The 18,738-nt window shown below is 46.1% G+C and overlaps 1 protein-coding gene across 10 annotated transcripts in view; it reads left to right on the top strand.

The window, feature by feature from the left end:
* TACC2 (transforming acidic coiled-coil containing protein 2) overlaps positions 1-18,738 on the top strand; it is a 234,635-nt gene that overhangs the window by 26,378 nt on the left and 189,519 nt on the right. For 9 of the 10 annotated variants that reach the window (XM_019485888.2, XM_019485887.2, XM_019485889.2 and 6 more), the window contains exons 2-4: positions 87-231; positions 3,818-3,900; positions 6,387-6,446. In XM_019485888.2, the coding sequence (XP_019341433.1) occupies positions 3,868-3,900; positions 6,387-6,446 (93 nt within the window). In that variant the 5' untranslated portion in view covers positions 87-231; positions 3,818-3,867. The remainder of the gene's footprint in view (positions 1-86; positions 232-3,817; positions 3,901-6,386; positions 6,447-18,738) is intronic. The other variant, XM_059730064.1, reaches the window with a different exon arrangement.

Here is an 18,738-nt window from a genome sequence, read left to right as displayed (position 1 = left end):
GGGACCCTGCAAAACTGTATCTTGTTTTCTTCAATGCCTGGAGTGGAGGCAGAGTTGTTTGTTTAACTGGTTATGTTTGAATTAAGGTGGGTCCCTGAAACAAAGCCAAAATTTTATGTGTGTCTGAGAAGAGGAGGAGGAGGAAAAAGAGGTGGAGATTAGTGAGGTGCAGCTGAAAAGGATGGTTTAAACTGGCAGCTACTCCACAGCAACCAGATCTGGTCCTGGAATGTAAGTTCAAAATAAATTATTCTCTTTATTTTAGGAAAGTGATTTTATTGTGCAGGGGAAAAGGTGTCTGGAGTCTGACCTTGCCAGAGGGACCCTTTGAAAAGTAACATTTTAAAATTATGTTAGTAGTGACAGACATTTTTTTTAACAGTTCTGATATTTAGGGAAGAAACACTTTGGCCATTATTATTATTATTATTATTTAATTAACTAAAGGTATTTTTAGCAAGCTTTTACCATTAATATGACATCAAATTAATAGAAAAATGGTTATAAAGTACACACATTTGAAGAACTGAGTTCTGATTTCCAGTGAGGAAATATTTAAGAACTGGATGTGGATTCTGCTGATTCTGCTGATTCTACGGAGCCATGTAAATTAAAACCATTGGGATTATATTTTAATCTATAGATTTTTATTAATTATTCTTCACTCTACACTTCACTTGCTAATAAAGAAGTTGTAGAGCTTTGATTTTACTTCCCATTTACTTCCCATTTAATTATAATAATTGGGCAAATGATGATGGGAGAGTTGGAAAGTCCAGAAGCTTCATATTGCAAGGAAAAGAAAGGAAAGGGCACTGGCAAAAGGGGGGGGGGGGAAACTGGAGTGGTGACTTATGACATTTTTGCTGCATTTTGTGTACCTTAGTGGTTGTAAATTTTAGCAAGATCCTGTAAATGATGCTATATATTCCTGTTGTAAAAGTATATGACAACTTTTGTTTCCATGAACCATCGCTACTCTTAAAGGTCAACAATACTGAAGTGATGCAGAGAGACTTGCAAGAGTCAAATGGATTTAAAACATTAATACAACAGAGCTCAATCGATACTAGGGAGAGAGGGAGGCCAGAGCTCTGTTTTTGATGAGTATTTGCAATGTCTTAGGACTGAATGAAGTGATGGACTCACTTAAGATCAATAGGATAAATTCTCCCCTTCAGCTGGTGGTGTTGAGGCATGTGGCCATCAGAGGACAGACTTAAGAGCTTTGAACTTGCTGGCTTTTGTCATGCAGCTTCTGTGGGAACAAAAACTGTTTGGTCAGCAGTAGGGAAATGCCAGCATAACCTTCCTTTGGGAAATCTGCTGATTGTTAAAGGCAGCATGATGCATGGGGAGATCTGTGTCTCTATGTTTTATATGATCGTGAGGATGTTGATCTTATACAAAAGTAAATTTACCTGCCATTTTGGAATGACTCACAGAAATGTTTCAGAGAATCCTCTTGCAACATTCTCAGCTGATTGATTTAAAAAGACAGGAAGACACTTGACAGGGGTCTAGTTCCAAGTTTCTTAAGGGGTGGTGGGGAATCCATGAGGCCTAATGCACATATAACATCTGCTGAAAGTGAGGAGTAATTCCATTAAGACAGGTGTGGATAATTATTTCAGGAGGAGGGCCATTTACTGAGTTTTAGCAAGCCATTGAGGGCTGCATGACAGGCAGCCAGGGGCAGATAAATATTAATTTTCTAAATTTTTTAGGGGCCCCACAGGTTGGATAAAATGGCCTGGCAGGCCGCGGGCTGCATTTTGCCCACCCCTGCATTAAGATCTGTGGAGTTATATTGTACAAGGAATTTTGGTCTATCCAAGCTATAATGTCCCATTGGGCTGCTAGTGTGATCCAGTTTCTTTGCCAATGGTACAGAAGGTGTGGCTAACATCACCTGCCTTTGATTCTCAGCCTACTGGCCAGGTACGCAGTTACAGTTGGCTCCACCTGGGACATCCTTGGACATGAGTCCAGAGCAGGGCTTGAAGTCATGCCTCTGGAGTCGCAGTGAGATACCTTACCTGCTCTGCCACTACACTACTTATGCTGGCTTATGAAACAAGCAAACTCAAGCAGTTCAGATATTGTAAATGTAGAATCAATACGAATTCAGAAATGGGCCTGTTGAGTGCAAGTGGATTTTTTGTCTTGGTTAAGAAAGCAGAAGAGGCCTCCAGTACTTAAGGTTGAAAAACTCAAACACTCTTATTAAAATTAACAGAACATATATTTTCTTTTAGTATTAAGTGGATATGTGTAATGATACAAATCCTGCTCATGTAGGACTTCTGCTTAGTCCAAGAATTTTAAAAAGGATTTTAAAATCATTAAAACTTAAAAGCTTCAGAGCAGCTGACCATCAAAGCTAACTAGTAAAGAAAATCCCTCTCAGATGTTGTAAGTAAGCCTGCTGTAACTGAGAAACACAGTGGAAAGACTATGTTTAAAGGGCAGTCTGCTAGCGTTAGCTAAAACACTGTTGGGGAGGAGGTTGTGGCAGTAGTCTAATGATGGGTGGGCAAGCAAGGCACGAGCCTGTGGGCTACCTAAGGGGTGGGTGCTGGAATGGAGCTGGTGGGGCACCTCACTCTCCCATCTTCCATTTACCCCCCTCCCCGCTCAGCCCCAGCAGCCTGCACCTTCCCTGTTCCAGCTCTGGCAGCAGGAAGGACAAAGTAGCAGTGGCAGATCCCACCACCTTTTTTTGCTGCTGAGAATTGTTGCTTAAATGGCTGCTCAACATATGTTGGCAGCAAAATATGGAAGTGACATCAGCCACTGTTTCTGCACTGTATGATGCCACTGCTCAGGCTGTAGTACTGGCCAGTTATACCTCTGGATCAGAAAGACTCATCTTAGAAACCTTAGACAGCTATTTTTTTTCATAATGCATCAGTGAGACCAACATTATCAGTCCTAAGTTTAAAAGAAGGTGATAAGGGGGCTAAGGATACAGTGTAAGGTTTCAAGTCACTGGGGCTAAGTACAGACAGGCAAAAAGCCTGAGGCTGAATCGATTCAGTCTTTGCAGGTTTCTAAACTGCAGAGATTAAACTGAGAAAAAACTGGACACACAATATTTACTTTTGCTTCAGAAAATACAGCCACATACCTACAGTGGCTCAGGCCAGAAGCTGGGGGGTGCTAGAACATGGCTCTGTGGCATGTAGCCAGCATGGGCTGTGTGTTCGCTTCCACTTCCTACTGCCCCCGAGGTCTTTAGGATTTGCAGTCCAGAATCACATCAGCAGGACTCTTCAGGATTGCTTATCTCTTCCTCTTCCTGCTTACAGGTGCCTCTGGGATTTGTAGTCCACAGTCGCAGCCAGCAGTAAGTGTCAGTAAGTTTAGCAGGGCAGGGCAGCTCTGCACTCAAAGGAAGAGTGGTTTAACTGGGGAAGATGGGTTTAACCCCCTGTCCCTGGCCCCAGATCCCAGCCAAGGTTTGCCTGTGGGGGACAGTCCCTGGCTTCACCCCCAAACCCTTTTCTGCTGGAGCAGACAGCACACCCCAGCCCAAGGCTGGAAAGCTTGCGGAGACACGGGGGGCCTGTGATTTAACTTGAACCAGGAAGGGGTCTGGGACCAGTTTCATAAACTGGTTTGACCCAAATCAGTTAAGTCTGCTACTACATTCAACCAGGTTTATCTTAAACCAGTTTCAGCCATTTTGAAACTGGTTTATGTGCACTGAACTTCTGTCCTGTTACAGGTTTAAACCAGTTTCTGATTACTTAAACCAGTTAATGTGTAACTTCTGTCCCTAGCCAGAAGATTTACAGTGTTTCATTTCTTTCAGTTGCCTTTCTTAGCCTCGTTGTTGTTTGACACTGGAACTTTTGCATCACAATGGGGAATGAAAACAGCAGCGCAGAAAATCAGGTGGGTGTGACAAAATTTTCCCTCCCTTCTACTGATTGCAAATCTTTTCACAAGACTGCTTGCTTGTTTTTGTGCTTTCTGCTTTCAGTTATACCCGTGCAATTCCCACTCATTAAATTCCTTACCTCTCAATGGAACCAAGGGCAGAATTTTTACAGTAAAATGTTACACATCAGTTTCCTCCTCTTCAAAGATTCCCCTGTACTGTGTGTGTGTGTGTGTGTGTGTGTGGAGCCAGGCATTTATACCTGACTTTGCCCAAAAGTTGTTAATTTTTTAATGGCGAACCTAAATTATTTGAAGCATTTATAAAAAGGTTCATCTTTTGAAGATTTAATTTATCATTCAACACCAAGACAGAATTGGCAGCCATTCTCTTTGCTAAGTTTTTGACCCTTTGCTAGTCATGTTGACTCTAACTCTGTCAGTGCTCAACACTTCTTATGGTTTGGTCCATTGATTTAAATTTGAATAAGAGTCCTGTGTCAGCAACTGAATATCATTATAGCCCATTAATTCTCTGGTCCTTGGGTGGCATTTCTTCCTTGGGTGGCATAGAGTTGATTATGTTGAGTCTATGCCACCTACATAGTAGTTTGAAATTGTGGAATTGCCCAATGACAGGTTTAAACTTTCTATCTGCACTTTGTTGCTGGAGTAATACTAAATGAGCAGGAACATGCTAAGATTTGGCCCCCAAAATTTTAAATATTATAACTAAAAAAATGTACACATTTTCCTCATGACTCTGGTACCAATATAGTTAAATTCATAGTTTCATAGTTTCATAGTAGCTAGGGTCAGGAGGGACCTGAACAGATCATCTAGCCTGACCCCCTGCCATAGGCAGGAATGAATGCTGGGCTCACAAGACCCCAGACAGGTGATCATCCAACCTCCTCTTGAATTTGCCCAAGGTACGAGCGAGGACCACTTCCCTGGGAAGTTGGTTCCAGATTTTGGCCACCCTAACTGTAAAATATTGCCTTTTGATCTCCAACCTAAACCTATTCTCCATCAGCTTATGACCATTGTTCCTCATCACCCCAGGTGGTGCTGGGGAGAAAAGAGCTCTGCCTATTTGCTGTTGATCTCCCCTGATGAGTTTGTAGGCAGCCACCAGGTCCCCCCTCAGCCTCCTCTTGCTGAGGCTGAACAGGTTCAGGTCCTTCAGTCTCTCCTTGTAGGGCCTGTCCTGCTGCCCTCTCACCAAGCGGGTGGCCCTCCTCTGAACCCTCTCCAGGCTGGCCACATTCCTTTTGAAGTGCGGCGCCCAGTACTGGACGCAGTACTCCAACTGGGGCCTGACCAAAGTCGCATAGAGGCGGAATATCACCTCTCTGGACCAGCTTGAGATGCACCTTTGGATGCATGACAAGGTATGGCTGGCCTCGCTGGCTGCGGTCTGGCATTGGCGGCTCATGTTCATCTTGGAGTCAATAATGACTCTGAGATCCCTTTCCGCCTCTGTGCTTTCAAGAAGGGAACTCCCCAGCCTGTATGTATGCTGTGGATGCCTTTTCCCAAGGTGCAGCACCCTGCATTTGTCTACGTTGAACCCCATCCTATTCTCGTCTGCCCACTTTTGTAGTCTGTCTAAATCTAGTTGCAGCCTCTCTCTCCCTTCAAGTGTGTCCACCTCACCCCACATCTTAGTGTCATCAGCAAACTTAGACAGTGTGCTTTCCACCTCCTCGTCCAAGTCGCTGATGAAGATGTTAAACAGTGCAGTCCCAAGGACTGAGCCCTGGGGTACGCCACTGCTCGCCAGGCTGAGTACAACCTGTCCACCACTACTCTCTGGGTGCGCCCCATCAGCCAATTTTTTACCCATCCAACTGTGCAGGCATCAATGCTGCAGTCGCTTAATTTATTGATGAGGATGGGGTGAGAGACAGTGTCAAAGGCCTTCTTAAAGTCTAGAAAGACTATGTCCACAGTGACACCATCATCCAAGGACTTAGTTACTTGGTTGTAAAAGGCAATCAGGTTGGTCAGGCAGGACCTGTCTTTGGTGAACCCATGCTGATTGCCCCTGAGCATGATCTCCCCTGCAGGCCCCCCACAGATTTGCTTCTTGATGATCCTCTCCAAGAGCTTCCTGAGCACTGAGGTGAGGCTTACAGGCCTATAATTACTTGACGGGCCTATAATTAATTGACAGTTAAACTAAATTCATTAGTTTACCAGTCACCAGAGCATCTTTCCGGAAAGGGTAAACCAGAATTTCTAACTAAAATCTGAAAAAAATCTTCCCTTTTTGATGGAAGGAAAAGCCTAAAACACAAATCCAAATTATTTCCCAGGTCACTATTAATACAAAACACTCCATTAAGCAATGATATCATTAAGAAATGATAATTACAATTAGAAATAAGTACTTAAATCTGCAAAGGATTTGTTAGAAAGGTTTATTAAATTTACTTAAGAAATGAACAAAACTAATGTACTTTGCATAATAAATGTTTAACCATCTTTGTTTTCAGTCAGAGGTTGCTGGCACAGACAATGTCATCCTAATGCCACCAAATCAAGGAACACAGCAGGTAGTAGATAATGACATTTGATTTGCATGGTTTAAATTTCAATATTTTACCATAAGTCTTAACTGTTTCGTTTGACATGCTTCTGCTTCTAGGTTTTGATTGCAAGTTTTAGGGGGTTGCAAAAAATATGTATTAAAAATCCAGTTTCCATTAAATACCTTGTTCAGTTTTTGTGTAGCATTTTATGGGGGGCGGGGTAGATGCATCCCATGCTAATAAACTATTGCATGCCAGAATGCCTTCCCATTCTGAATTGCTTAAGATGGACCAGTGGGTGGTAATGATGGCTGTTGTTTTTGGCTGAGGACAGACTTTCAAAAAGCCTGAGCCTGAACTGATTTGATCTTTGCAGGTTAGTCCAACCTGGCTAGGCTGAACCAGTTTCCAACTGTACAGACACTCCCTCTGGACTGACGAAATGAAGGCACATGCCTGCAGTGGGCTCAGACTAGAAGCTGGGGGGCGCTAGAGCAGCCCTCCCTCCCCTTTCACAGTACTGAGCTGAGCTGGGGCCAGGACCCAGAAGGACACTTGGATTAGGGAGGGGTTCCCCCCCCTCACTGCTTCTGACCAGCTCAGCAGGGAGTTGATAACAGAGCATTTAGCACCAAAAAGCCTCTCTTATTAGTTCAAGCTCTTCTTGAACAACTTTTTCCAAGGAAGAAATGGCGGGACATTACCAGCTGACCTGCTGATTAGCTCCAAAAAGCCCTAAGTGGAAACTGTCCTGTCTGCTTTTGTCCTCTCTGCCTTACATAGATATCTCTCAGCAATAGCTAGCATACCACATGCTGCCACATGCTGGCTATGGTCTGTGGGAGAGGAGAGGGGGGATTCCCTGCTTGAACAGGGAGTGTGTATGTGTGTGGGGGGGGGGGGTGAGACAGGGAGAAACCAGGGCCAGCCCTGCTCTGGAACAGAGAGCCCTGTCGAGGGCTGCAAAGCATCTGGGATGCTGGGGGACTCTGGTTTAAGTTAAACCAGGAAGAGGTCTGGGACAGACATTGCATAAACCGGTTTGACCCAAATCAGTTAAGTCTGATACTACATTCAACCAGGTTTATCGCAAACTGGCTTCAGCCATTTTCAAACAGGTTTATGTGCACTGAACTTCTGTTAATAGTTTCATAGATGTTAGGGGCTAGAAGGGACCTTACAGATCATTGGGTCGAGCCCTGCTGCACTTCAGCAGGACAGACTGTTGGGATCACACAACCCCAGCAAGATGGGCATGAAGACACCTCTTGAATATCACCGGGAAGGTGACTGTGCCACCTTTGGGGGGAACCTATTCCAAGCCTTGGGTGGCATAGAGTTGTGGAATAAAACTGTGGAATAAAGTTTTATTATAAAACTGTGGAATAAACTTCCTCTAGAGGTGGTACAGTCACCTACCCTGGAGGTTTTCAAGAGGAGACTGGACAGTCACCTTGTTGGGGTCATCTAAACCCAGTTGTCTTCCTGCCTGGAGCAGGGAGGCTGGACCTGATGATCTTCAAGGTCCCTTCCAGCCCCTAACAATCTATGAAACTAAGCCTTTGGCACTGTTAAAGAAGTTTTTCCTTATGTCAAGCCTGAAGCAATCTTCAATCAGTTTGTGCCCATTATTTCTTGTCCTCCCCTGGGGGGGTCTTGGTGAACAGATGCTCCCCCAAGCCCTGATGTATGCCCCTGATACACTTGTAGGCTGCCACCAGGTCCCCTCTGAGTCTTCCCTTTTCCAGGCTGAACCTCTCCTCATATGACCTGGCCTCTAGGCCTCTAATCATGTATGTGACCCTCCTCTGGACTCTCTCTCAAGCTTCTCCCTATCCTTTTTGAAGTGCAGAACCTAAAATTGGATGCAGTACAGGTTTCCCTTGCTTTATGTGAGCTCTGTATGTTGAATTTGCTCTTATGTGATGACCCTTTTTATAGCAAAAATTTGTTGTATGTGAGGTAAATTCACTGTTATGTGATCAGTGTGGTAGAAGTCTGCAGTCAGATGCTTTGTGTGGTGCATTGTGGGAGTGATTTGTGCAGTGCATTGTGGGAAGGGGTACCAAGGGCACCCACTGGGGGGATTAAATGTCTCTACACTAATGCTAGAAGCATGGGGAACAAGCAGGAGGAACTTGCACTCCTGCTTACAAACAGCAACTTTGACCTGGTTGAGTTAACTGAAATCTGGTGGGACCCTACTCATGACTGGGTGGTAGGCATTTGAAAGTTATAGGTTGCACAGATGGGATAGAGTGGGGAAAAAGTGTGTTGGGGGGAGCGTTGCTCTCTATGTTAAGGAGCAATATACATCTTCTATAATCAAGATGGGATCAGAGGAGGGCCAAACTAAGGTACTGTGGGTTAGGATACAAGGAGGACCAGGGAAAAAGGGACTTGGTAGTGGGGGTCTACTATAGACTGCCACACCGGGAGGATGACCTAGACCTGGAATTCTCTGGGCAGCTCTCAGAGGCCGTATAGTCAAGAAATATAGTTGTCATGGATGACCTAAACAACCTGACATCTGCTGGGAGGATCAGTCAGCCAGAGCTAATCGCTCACGTAGGTTCTTATCCTGCATACAGGACCTCTACCTAATGCAGGAGGTATATCATCCCACTAGGGGGAATGCCTTGCTGGACTTGGTGCTGGCTATGGGGGACAACCTGGTGGGGGATCTGCAGGTACAAGGTAACCTAGGGGATAGTGACCATCAAACGACTGAATTCACTATTCGGTGAAGGGTGGGAAAAGTAACCAGCAGGGCAGAAGTGCTAGACTTCAGAAAGGCTGACTTCAGGGTGCTTAGGAGATTAGTTAGTGGGGCATTAAAGCTCAAGTGCATTGCTAAAATGGGGGTCCAGAAAGGGTGGTCATTCCTCAAGGAAGCAATCCTTTGGACACAGAAGGAGGCAATCTCACTGCATAGAAAAGGGGGCAAAGGGGCTAAGAAAACCTCCTGGCTAAGCAGGGAAATCTAGGAAAGCCTAAGGGCAAAAAAAAAAAGGGGCATATGGGCTGTGGAGACAGGGGGTAGCTACCAAGGAGGAGTCTACCTCCTTGGCTCGCATTTGTAGGGAATTATTTAGGAAGGTCAAAGCAGCATTAGAATTTAGGCTGGCAACAAAAATTAAGGACAAAATGTCCTTCAGATATATAGGGAGGAAAAAGAAGGTGCAGGGCAGCACAGGACCCCTACAGGATAGACCAGGGCAGCTGGTGACAGATAGGAGGGACAAAGCAGAGCTCTTCAATGAGCTTTTTTGCCTCTGTATTCTTGAATTCGGATCTAGACAAGTCTCCCAAATGCATTACTGAGAGAAGCAGGAGAAACACCAGCCCACCAACTGTCAGCGCCGACCTAGGAAACAGACACTTGGAGGAGCTGGATGTGTTTGAATCAATGGGACCAGATGAGCTCCACCCAAGGGTGCTGAAATAATTATCCAGTGTCATAGCAGAGCCACTGGCACAACTGTTTGAGTACTCGTGATGCTCAGGTAAGGTCCCAGAGAACTGGAAAAGGGCCAATGTGGTTCCTATTTTCATGAAGGGGAGGAAGGAAGATCCAAGTAACTATAGACCAGTTAGTCTCACCTCTATCTTTGGGAAAATCCTTGTAAAAATTATCAAGGATCACATTTGTGGGAATCTAGCGGGTAATAAAATGCTGAAGGGCAACCAGCACAGGATCAAAGCGGGTAGATCCTGCCTGACTAACCTTGTTTCTTTCTATGACCAGGTCACTAAAAGCTTAGATGCAGGTGTTGAGGTAGATGTCATCTACTTGGACTTTAAGAAGGCTTTCGACATAGTATCCCATCCTATTCTTATAAGCAAATTGGACAGCTGTGCTATAGGTGATTACACAATCACATGGGTGGCAAATTGGCTTAAGAGTCATACCCAGAGAGTGGTGGTGGATGGGTTGGTATTGACCTGGAAAGATGTGGGCAATGGGGTCCCCCAAGGCTTGGTCCTTGGGCCGGTACTGTTCAGCATCTGCATCAGCAACCTAGATGAGAGCATGGAAAGCACTCTGTTCAAGTTTGCAGATGACACCAAACTATGCAGCAAAGCAATCACACTGATGGGAAGAAACTGAATCCAGGCGGATCTAGACAGGTTAGAGAAGTGGACAGAGAACAATAGGATGCAGTTCAAAAAGGACAAGTGCAAGGTGCTGCACCCAAAGGGAGGGAATCACCAGCACACCTATTGGCTAGGGGATGACCTTTTAAGCAGCACAGTGACAGAAAGAGATCTCAGAGTCATTGTCAACTCCAAGATGAATATGAGTAATTAATGTGATGAAGCAATTAGCAGAGCTAATCGCACTTTGTCATGTGTTAGTAGGTGCATCATGAACAGGTCCAGGGAGGTGATGCTCCCCCTCTATGCGGCACTGGTCAGGCCACAGCTAGAGTGCTGAGTCCAATTCTGGGTGCCACAATACAGGAAGGATGTGGACAACCTTGAGCGGTCCAGAGGAGGGCCACTCATATGGTTAGAGACCTGCAGGGAAGGCATTATGAGGAAAGGCTGAGGGACCTGGACCTTTTTAGCCTCCGCAGGAGAAGGTTAAGGTGGGATCTTGTGGCAGTATATAAATACACCGGGCAGGAGGGTTTACCAGAGCACCCCTTGGAATAACTAGAAACAAAAGCCACAAGCTGATGGAGAGTAAATTTGGGTTGGACATCAGGAAGAACTTCTTCATGGTAAGGGTTGCCAGAATCTGGAATGGGCTTCCAAGGGAGGTGGTGCTTTCCCCTACCTTGAGAGTCTTCAAGAGGAGACTGGACAAGCACCTGGCTGGGGTCACATGACCCCAGCACTTTTTCCTGCCACTGGCAGGGGGTCAGACTCTATGATCCTTTGAGGTCCCTTCTGACCTTTGCATCTTTGAATCTGTGATGCGCACCAAAATATAGTCTACTGTGTGGATCTGTGCCCCTTGTTCATTGTCTGCGACACATGTTTCTATAACTGACATCCCCATTATGGCTTCTAAGCATCCCACTGCCTTATCTCCTACCCCTCTCCCGGGTCCATCCATGAAGCCTTCACCACCTTCTCTTCACATCAACTAAACATTCACCACCACAAATGAAGAGATCATAGACTCGTGCTTATGTATACTGTCTGCTGTTGATAAGCACCAAAGTTGTTCTGTAAAAGTGATAGAAATGGGTCTGGGGGTCAGTAGAGTCGAGGTCTTGGAGCGTATTTCTATTTGTTACATTGTAAAGTGGGTTTCCTTTATGCAAATTTGAGTTATGTGCTGTTTTCCAGTCACGCATGTACAGCATAAAGTAAGAGAAACCTGTACTCCAGTTGTGGTCTCACCAAGGCCAAGTAGACTGGGAGGATGCCATCCATTGTCCTGTTAGAGATGCCTCAGTGGATGCATGCCAGTGTTTGATTAGATTTGCCAGCTACGGCATCACATTGGTGGCTCGTGTTCATTTTGTTGTCAGTCATGACACCCAGGTCTCGTTCAGTTGTGGCGCTAGCAAGCGTAGCGCTGCCACGCCTGCAAGTGTGTTGTGGATTATTTCTCCCCAGGTGGAAAACTTCACATTTCTCTGTGTTAAATGACATTCAGTTGAGGTCTGTCCACCTCATGAGCCTGTCCAGTTAGCCTGCATTGCTAGCCTGTCTTCGAGCATGACCATACTTTGGTGTTATCGAGTTTTCAAATAACTCTGCCATCAGTTGTGCGATGACATCAGCCAGTTCTTTTAGCACTCTTGGGTATAGTTTGTCTGGTCCTCCTGACTTGTAGATATTTAGCCTTTGTAGGTTTTCCCCCACAAGATCTATGCCAATTGTGGGAGGGTGGTCACCACCGCTATGATGATCCAGTATCATGTCAAGCAGGCTAACACCCTTGGACTGCTGGAATACTGACATGACGTATTCATTTAGGAGTTTGGTTTGTCCTGAGTGTTGGTTATCAGCCATCCCATTTCATTCATTAGGGCCCCTATGCTTCCCTTGTTCTTTTTTTCAACTTCCTATGTATCTAATGAAGGACTTTTTGTTGTCCTTGATTCTAGTTGTCAGTTTGTGTTCGGTTAGTGCTTTAGCTGTCCTCATCTGCTCCCTACAAGTGTGGGCTGTTTCTGAATACTCCTCTTTTTGGCTGGTATTTCAGACTTTCACCTCTCGTAGGCTTCTCATTTTAATTTCAGGAGGTCCATGACTTTCCTGTTGAGCCAAGGTAGGTCTCCCAGCTCTTTTGATGCCCTTCTTGTAAAAGGGGATGGATTTCCTTTGGGCTTTTAGGATGGCTTCCTTGAGGAACAACCACACTTCTTGTATTCCCTTTCTCATCAAACCGTGGTCCCACAGGATCTTGCTAACCAATCTCCTGAGTTTGTGGATATCAACTTTCCCCAAATCAGGAATTTCTACCCTACTGGCCAATTTTCTTGCCTTAAGGTGGATGGAGAAAGCGATCATTTCATGGTCACTGTTGCTCAGTTTCCCTTTGATCCTCAGGTTGCTCACTAGGTTGTCCCCTTTGGCCAAAACCAAGTCTAGGAGCAGTTTACCCCTGGTTGGCCCATAGACTTCTTGAGTTAGATAGAGCTCCTAAATGCAAATGAAGAAGGTTTGTGAGTGATCTGATCTAGCTGAGTGATCATCACACGAGATGTCTGGGTAGTTGAAGTCACCCATGAGATATTCCTCTTGGTTTGGAGGTCTGTTAAAGACTCCTATGGTCAAATCCCCTTTCCCACGTTCTCCCTGTATCTTGACCCAGAGGGTCTCAAGTTCTTTGTTTCCAGTCTTTGCTTCTAGGGAGGTGTAATGTTCCTTCACATAGAGAGCCTCTCCTCCTCCCTTCTTGTTAACACGATCCCTCCTATACAGGGTGTATCCCCCTATGCCGGTTGTGCAGTCATAGGTGGAGTCCCACCAGACCTCTGTGATCCCTATAAGATCATATTGGTTGTTGGTTAGTAGGAGGGCCAGTTCCTCCTGCTTGTTTCCCATGCTTCTGGTGTTAGCATAGAGGCAACTACGCTTGCCAATGAAGACCCTAGGCTTTATGGTGAGCTGAGGAATGACCTATCCTTTATCTGATGTTGGAGAAAGCTTCTTAATGTACCCTGGGATGCTGGTTTCAAGATTGCTATTTCTTGGGCTTGTGTTAGTAGTAGGATGGCCCATCCCCTGGCGATCTCAGTTTAAAGCCCTATCCAGGAGGTCCACCATTCTAGCTGAGAAGGTCCACCATTCTAGGCGAGAAAGCTGTTCTGTTATAAGTTTAAACCAGTTTCTGATCACTTAAATTGGTTTATGTGTAATGTCTGTCCCTAGCCTTTGAGGCATGTACCTGGCAGCAACATCCCACAATTACATCAATGACCTGTGTTCTAAACAAATGTACAGGGGCTAAGAGTTCAGAGCCTGTATGCTAAATGTAGAACTTATTCAGTAGTTAAAAACACTTGCTTAATAACTTATGCAAGGGCTTAACACAGCATGACCTTCTAAAAAGGCAAACATTTTATGGCTCCATAAAGCATATCACACTCCTGAGCTCTTTCAGTTCTAGACTCAGTGTTAGCCTGAATTGAATGACCAGCTTCCAAAATGAAGAAAGTAAATGTGTAGAAACCAAGGAAAAAACCTGCTAAATTAAGTGGTCACAAGACAGCATCATCAGATAAGATTGTCTGTGCATGGAAGCAAGAATCCAGCACTCCACAATTCTAGCCATAACTCTGACATTGTTGCTTTGTGACTTTGCATGGTTACTGCTTCTGTGGTGTTCCCAAGGGTGCAACAGTTTGGAAGAAAGGCCCCATTCGCTTCCTTCTGCTCCACATGGTCCAAACCCAGAAATGAAGTTGCTTTGAACAGCTGTCATCAAGCACATTGTAACTAGACATCTCCTGAGCAATAGCAGGGGGTGCCCTCAAGATGGCTCTCTGGCCTCATTCCTGGGTTTGGTGCATGCAGAGAAGGTGGGTGGAGTATGTTTTTTGGCAGTGCTCTCAGGAGTAACACAAATACAGTACAGACATACCATCAGTATCCAGCTCCACCACCAATTATCAAATGAGCCACTGCCAATTTCTGTGATATTTATCCCAAGTCTCATAATATTTGTCATTTTTTTCTTGGAGCTCCAGTTGATAGAATTATACTTAGTGCAAGATTGAAAAAAGAAAATTTCTAGCAGTCTTTGGTGTTAGAAAAACTTGAAAATATGAAGCTTTAATATTTCAATACCAGAATTTGTTCATTTTTAAAAAATGTCATGAAATTTTAATCCAACCTCCTGATGTTTAGGCCCAGACTCCCAGTTTTTGAACTCTTGCAATTGGCAGTTCTGAAAGTGGTAATTCTTATATATTTGCAACACACAGTTTGAATTTTCCTGGCCATTCCATCTCTCAGTTCCAGAAATACTGAGATGACTAAGTATTTGTAGATTGTTTTTGAAGGTCAAAAGCATTGCTACATATAAAAGTGTAGTGACTGTTTAGGGACTTCCCCAAAACGAACAGGCACGATCAAGGAGTCTTGAAGCCAATTACCACCAGAGGTTCTCTTTTTAATATTTTCCTTGCTCCTTCACTTCCTTTTCTCCTATGCTTCCAAATAACTAAATAAACAAACAAATCCACACAGCTACTGTTTTCACATTTGGTATTTTCCTTTTCTCTTTTCCTTCTTAAACATAAGCCTTAATGAGCTTTATCAGTACCACAACACATACAGGATGTGCAACATATGCTAGTTAGTCTTGCCAAAGCAACTATGAGTTTTTGAGACTGGCTTCTTCATGGTTGGATGTTTCCATCTAAGCTTTATGGCTAGGGACAGACATTAAAAAAGCTGGAGTCTGTCTTTGCAGGTTAGTCTAACCTGCCTAAGTTGAACCGATTTGCAAGTGCTCAGACATTCTCTCTGGACTGAGGAAATGCAGGCACGTGCCGGCAGTCGCTCAGGCCAGGAGCTGGAGGGCACTAGAGCATACCCTTGGCTTTAGGGCAGATGTACTGGGGAGGCATGGCCAACCCCAGCAGTAGTCTGGACTGAACTGGCCAGGGAGGGGTTAAATTTCCCCCTCCCTGTCCCACTGGCATGAACCCAAGCCAGGCTCCACTAGGCGCTCCCCCATTGCTGCCACAGCAGTGGGGGCATGGCCAGACACTGGCTGGCAGGGCCTCTCAGGCTGAGAGGGCAGGGAGGAGGGTTATTCCCCACTCTGCCCCTGGGGGACCACAGGTGGGATCTGTCCACCTTGACCGGTGCCACCAATCAATCTCTGCATAGGGCAAGTGGTGGAATAAGCTCCCTTCTGCCCCCTTTGCCAGATGCCAGAGGGAGGGGGCAATAACCCCACTCCCTGTCCCGTCAGCTAAGGGGCTGTGCCAGCCAGCATCTGGCTGGGCCCCCACCACGTTGCTGGAGCAGCAAGGGGGCAGGGCCCTGATGGGGGCTGCAGCCCCCTGTCTGGTGTCCAGGCAGTATGAGGTTCTTCCCCGTGGAGGCCACGAGTAGGGGTCAGAGTGGCTGTGGACTGTGTGGTGCGAATGACAGCACTGGGGCTTGAAGGGGGCCATGGCTCCCCCCAGTGCCACTACCACCGCACACCCCACATAGTCCTTGGCAACTTTCCCCACCCGGCAGTGTGCCCCCCCACCAGGAAGAGGCTTACACTCTGGGGCACTATGATAGGCCCCCATCACAGTCACTCCCCCCTCACTGCTCCAGTGGCACGGTGGGACACAGACAAAGCCCAGCAAGCAGGACCCCTTAGCCAAGGGGGCAGGGAGGGGAGTTATTCTTCCCTCCCTCTGGCATCCAGTGGAGGGGGCAGGGGTGGGCTGCGGTTCTCTGGGGCCAGAGCGGGGAATAATCCCCCTCCCTGACTCCCCCCCTCGCCTAAAGGGTCCTGACTGCCGGGCTGTGGGGCAGTGCTATGGGGTGGGGAAAGCTGCCACAGACTGCATGGGGTGCACGATGGTGGGGGGTTGGGGGGTGATGGCCCCCTTCGAGCCCTGGTGCCACCATTCACACTGCACAGTCCATGGTAGCTCAGACCCCTGCTCGTGGCCACCGCTGGGAAGAGGCTCACGCTCCCTGGACACCAGGATAGGGGGCTGCAGCCCCTTTCAGGACCCTGCCCCCTTGTGGCTCCAGTAGCTAGGTGGGGCCTGGCGCCAGCAGGGCCCCTTAGCCATGGGAGCAGGGAGCGGGATTATTCCCCCCTCCCTCTGATGTCTAGTAGAGGGACCAGGAGGGGGCTTATTCGGCCAATTGCCCCACACACAGAGTGATCAGCACCGGTGGTAAGGATGGGCAGACCCTGATTGCAGTCCCCCGGGGCAGTAACCCCCCTCCCTGCCCCCTCTGTTTCAGGGGACCTGCTGGTTGGCATCTGGCCATGTGCCCACCACTGTGGCAGTGAGGGGGGAGCACCCAGCGGACCACAGCTCGGTTCCGTGTGGGTGGGAAAGGGAGGGGGGAATTAAACCCTTCCCTGGGCAGTTCAGTCCAGGCTACTGCTGGGGCCTGATCATAGCCCCACTGCTGGAGCAACCAGTGAGAAATGCAGGTTGGTGCTTGTGGGATAGGGGAGGGAGGAGGAGATAAACTTCTCTGGTCCCTTTTGGGGCCTGTCTGCTCCCTTCTCTGGGAGGGGATAAACTCATCTGCTCCCTTTTGGCTCCCTTTTTGGCTGGGGAGCAGGGGATGGGGCCAGCCCTGCTCCACTGGAGCAGAGAGCACAGCCCAGAAAGCATGCCGGGATGCTGGGGGACTCTGGTTTAACTTAAACCAGGAAGAGGTCTGGGACAGAAGTTGCATAAACTGATTTGAGCTCAGTCAGTTAAATTTGATACTACGTTCAAACAGGTTTGTCTCAACTGGTTTCGGACATTTTGAAACTGGTTTATGTGCCCTGAACTTATGTTCTGTTACAGGTTTAAACCAGTTTAAACCACTTAAGCTGGTTTATGTGTAATGTTCATCCCTATCCCAAGTGCAACTCTAACTGGATGTTCAATGCTCTAATATTTTGTATTCTTACTTTACTGCAAGTCAGTCTTCTGTCCAAGCAGTTAATGCTCAGTGTTGAGTCCTCATCTAGTTATTGGAAAGCTTTTGCTGTTGTTATATATTGCCATTGTGCATTTTTGCATAGTGTGTACTGCCTGTGCACCTTAATGGGCAGATCTTCAGCCTTCAGTTTCCATATTCATGGGTGAAGTGGCAAGCAAATTTGCACTAATAAAGTATGGTACAAATACCTGTGTGCATGCATACCCTTCAAACAGTCTTACAACAGGTGCTCTTTTCTCCACTTAAAGTGAAAAGCTGCTCTTGCGTCTATCACTATGCTGTTCCCTCTCCACCCTTTTCCAAATGTAGAGGCTATTTTTTCAAATTAATTTAATTATTTTTCTTCTCATCTGTGTCCATAAGTGTATTTTCTATTAGAAAATATAATTGGCCATTGCAGCTTCTGCCTGCAGCCAGGCTTGCTGTGGCTGCTGTCAGTATGAGGATCCAAGAAGCCCAGCAGCTTTCAGCTTCAAATCCGAAACAGACTCCTCTTACTAACCTTCCTAGCTGTTCTGCATATCACTTTGGAGGGGATTATTTTCCTGGCAGTTGTAACAACTTCAGGGATATCATCTTGCACACCAAAATCTGCATTTGTTTACAGAAATGTATCAAGTCAATGCTTTAGTTTCCTTGAAAACTGCAATCTAAATCACTAAGGCCTACTTCTGCTCCTGCTGGAGTGGGGGAGAGGGTGTGGGAGGATATAGCCTTTTAACTTTCCAGCTATATTTTATTACCCTTATGTCCTTAAGGGAACCAAGCTAGATACTGAAAAAGCACTTTATCCAACTGTCATCAAAGGAGTAAAGTGAGGTAAAAACCTGCTGTAAGCCTAATGGAGACACAAGGAAAGCTTTGTATTTTCCATCTGCTGCATAATAACAAAGTAGCACAGATCATCTGAAAAGGTGAAAAAAAACACCAAAAGCCTACAAGGCATGTGAAAGCAGCTCTTACCCATAATGCCTGCATCTCAAAGTGCAGTTAAGCACCTGCTTTTTGCATTCATTCAGATCAAGGTTGAAACGTACTGGTGGGTGGCCATGGAGTAGCTTGCACTAACACTGTGCTGCACCTGTTCTGGAGAGAAGTAGTGCAGAGCAGAAAGGTCATAAACATGAACAGTGCAAGGCGAACAGCAGTTATATTCTAACTGCTCCTAGTCTTTCTGAAAGAATTAAAAAGAAGGATACAATACTGAGGTTGACATAAT

This window comes from Alligator mississippiensis, chromosome 6 (assembly GCF_030867095.1).
Source record: "Alligator mississippiensis isolate rAllMis1 chromosome 6, rAllMis1, whole genome shotgun sequence".
In the NCBI taxonomy this organism is placed as follows: Eukaryota; Metazoa; Chordata; order Crocodylia; family Alligatoridae; genus Alligator; species Alligator mississippiensis.
Note: the sequence above shows the minus strand (reverse complement) of the source record. Positions and strands in the feature narration are given on the sequence as shown.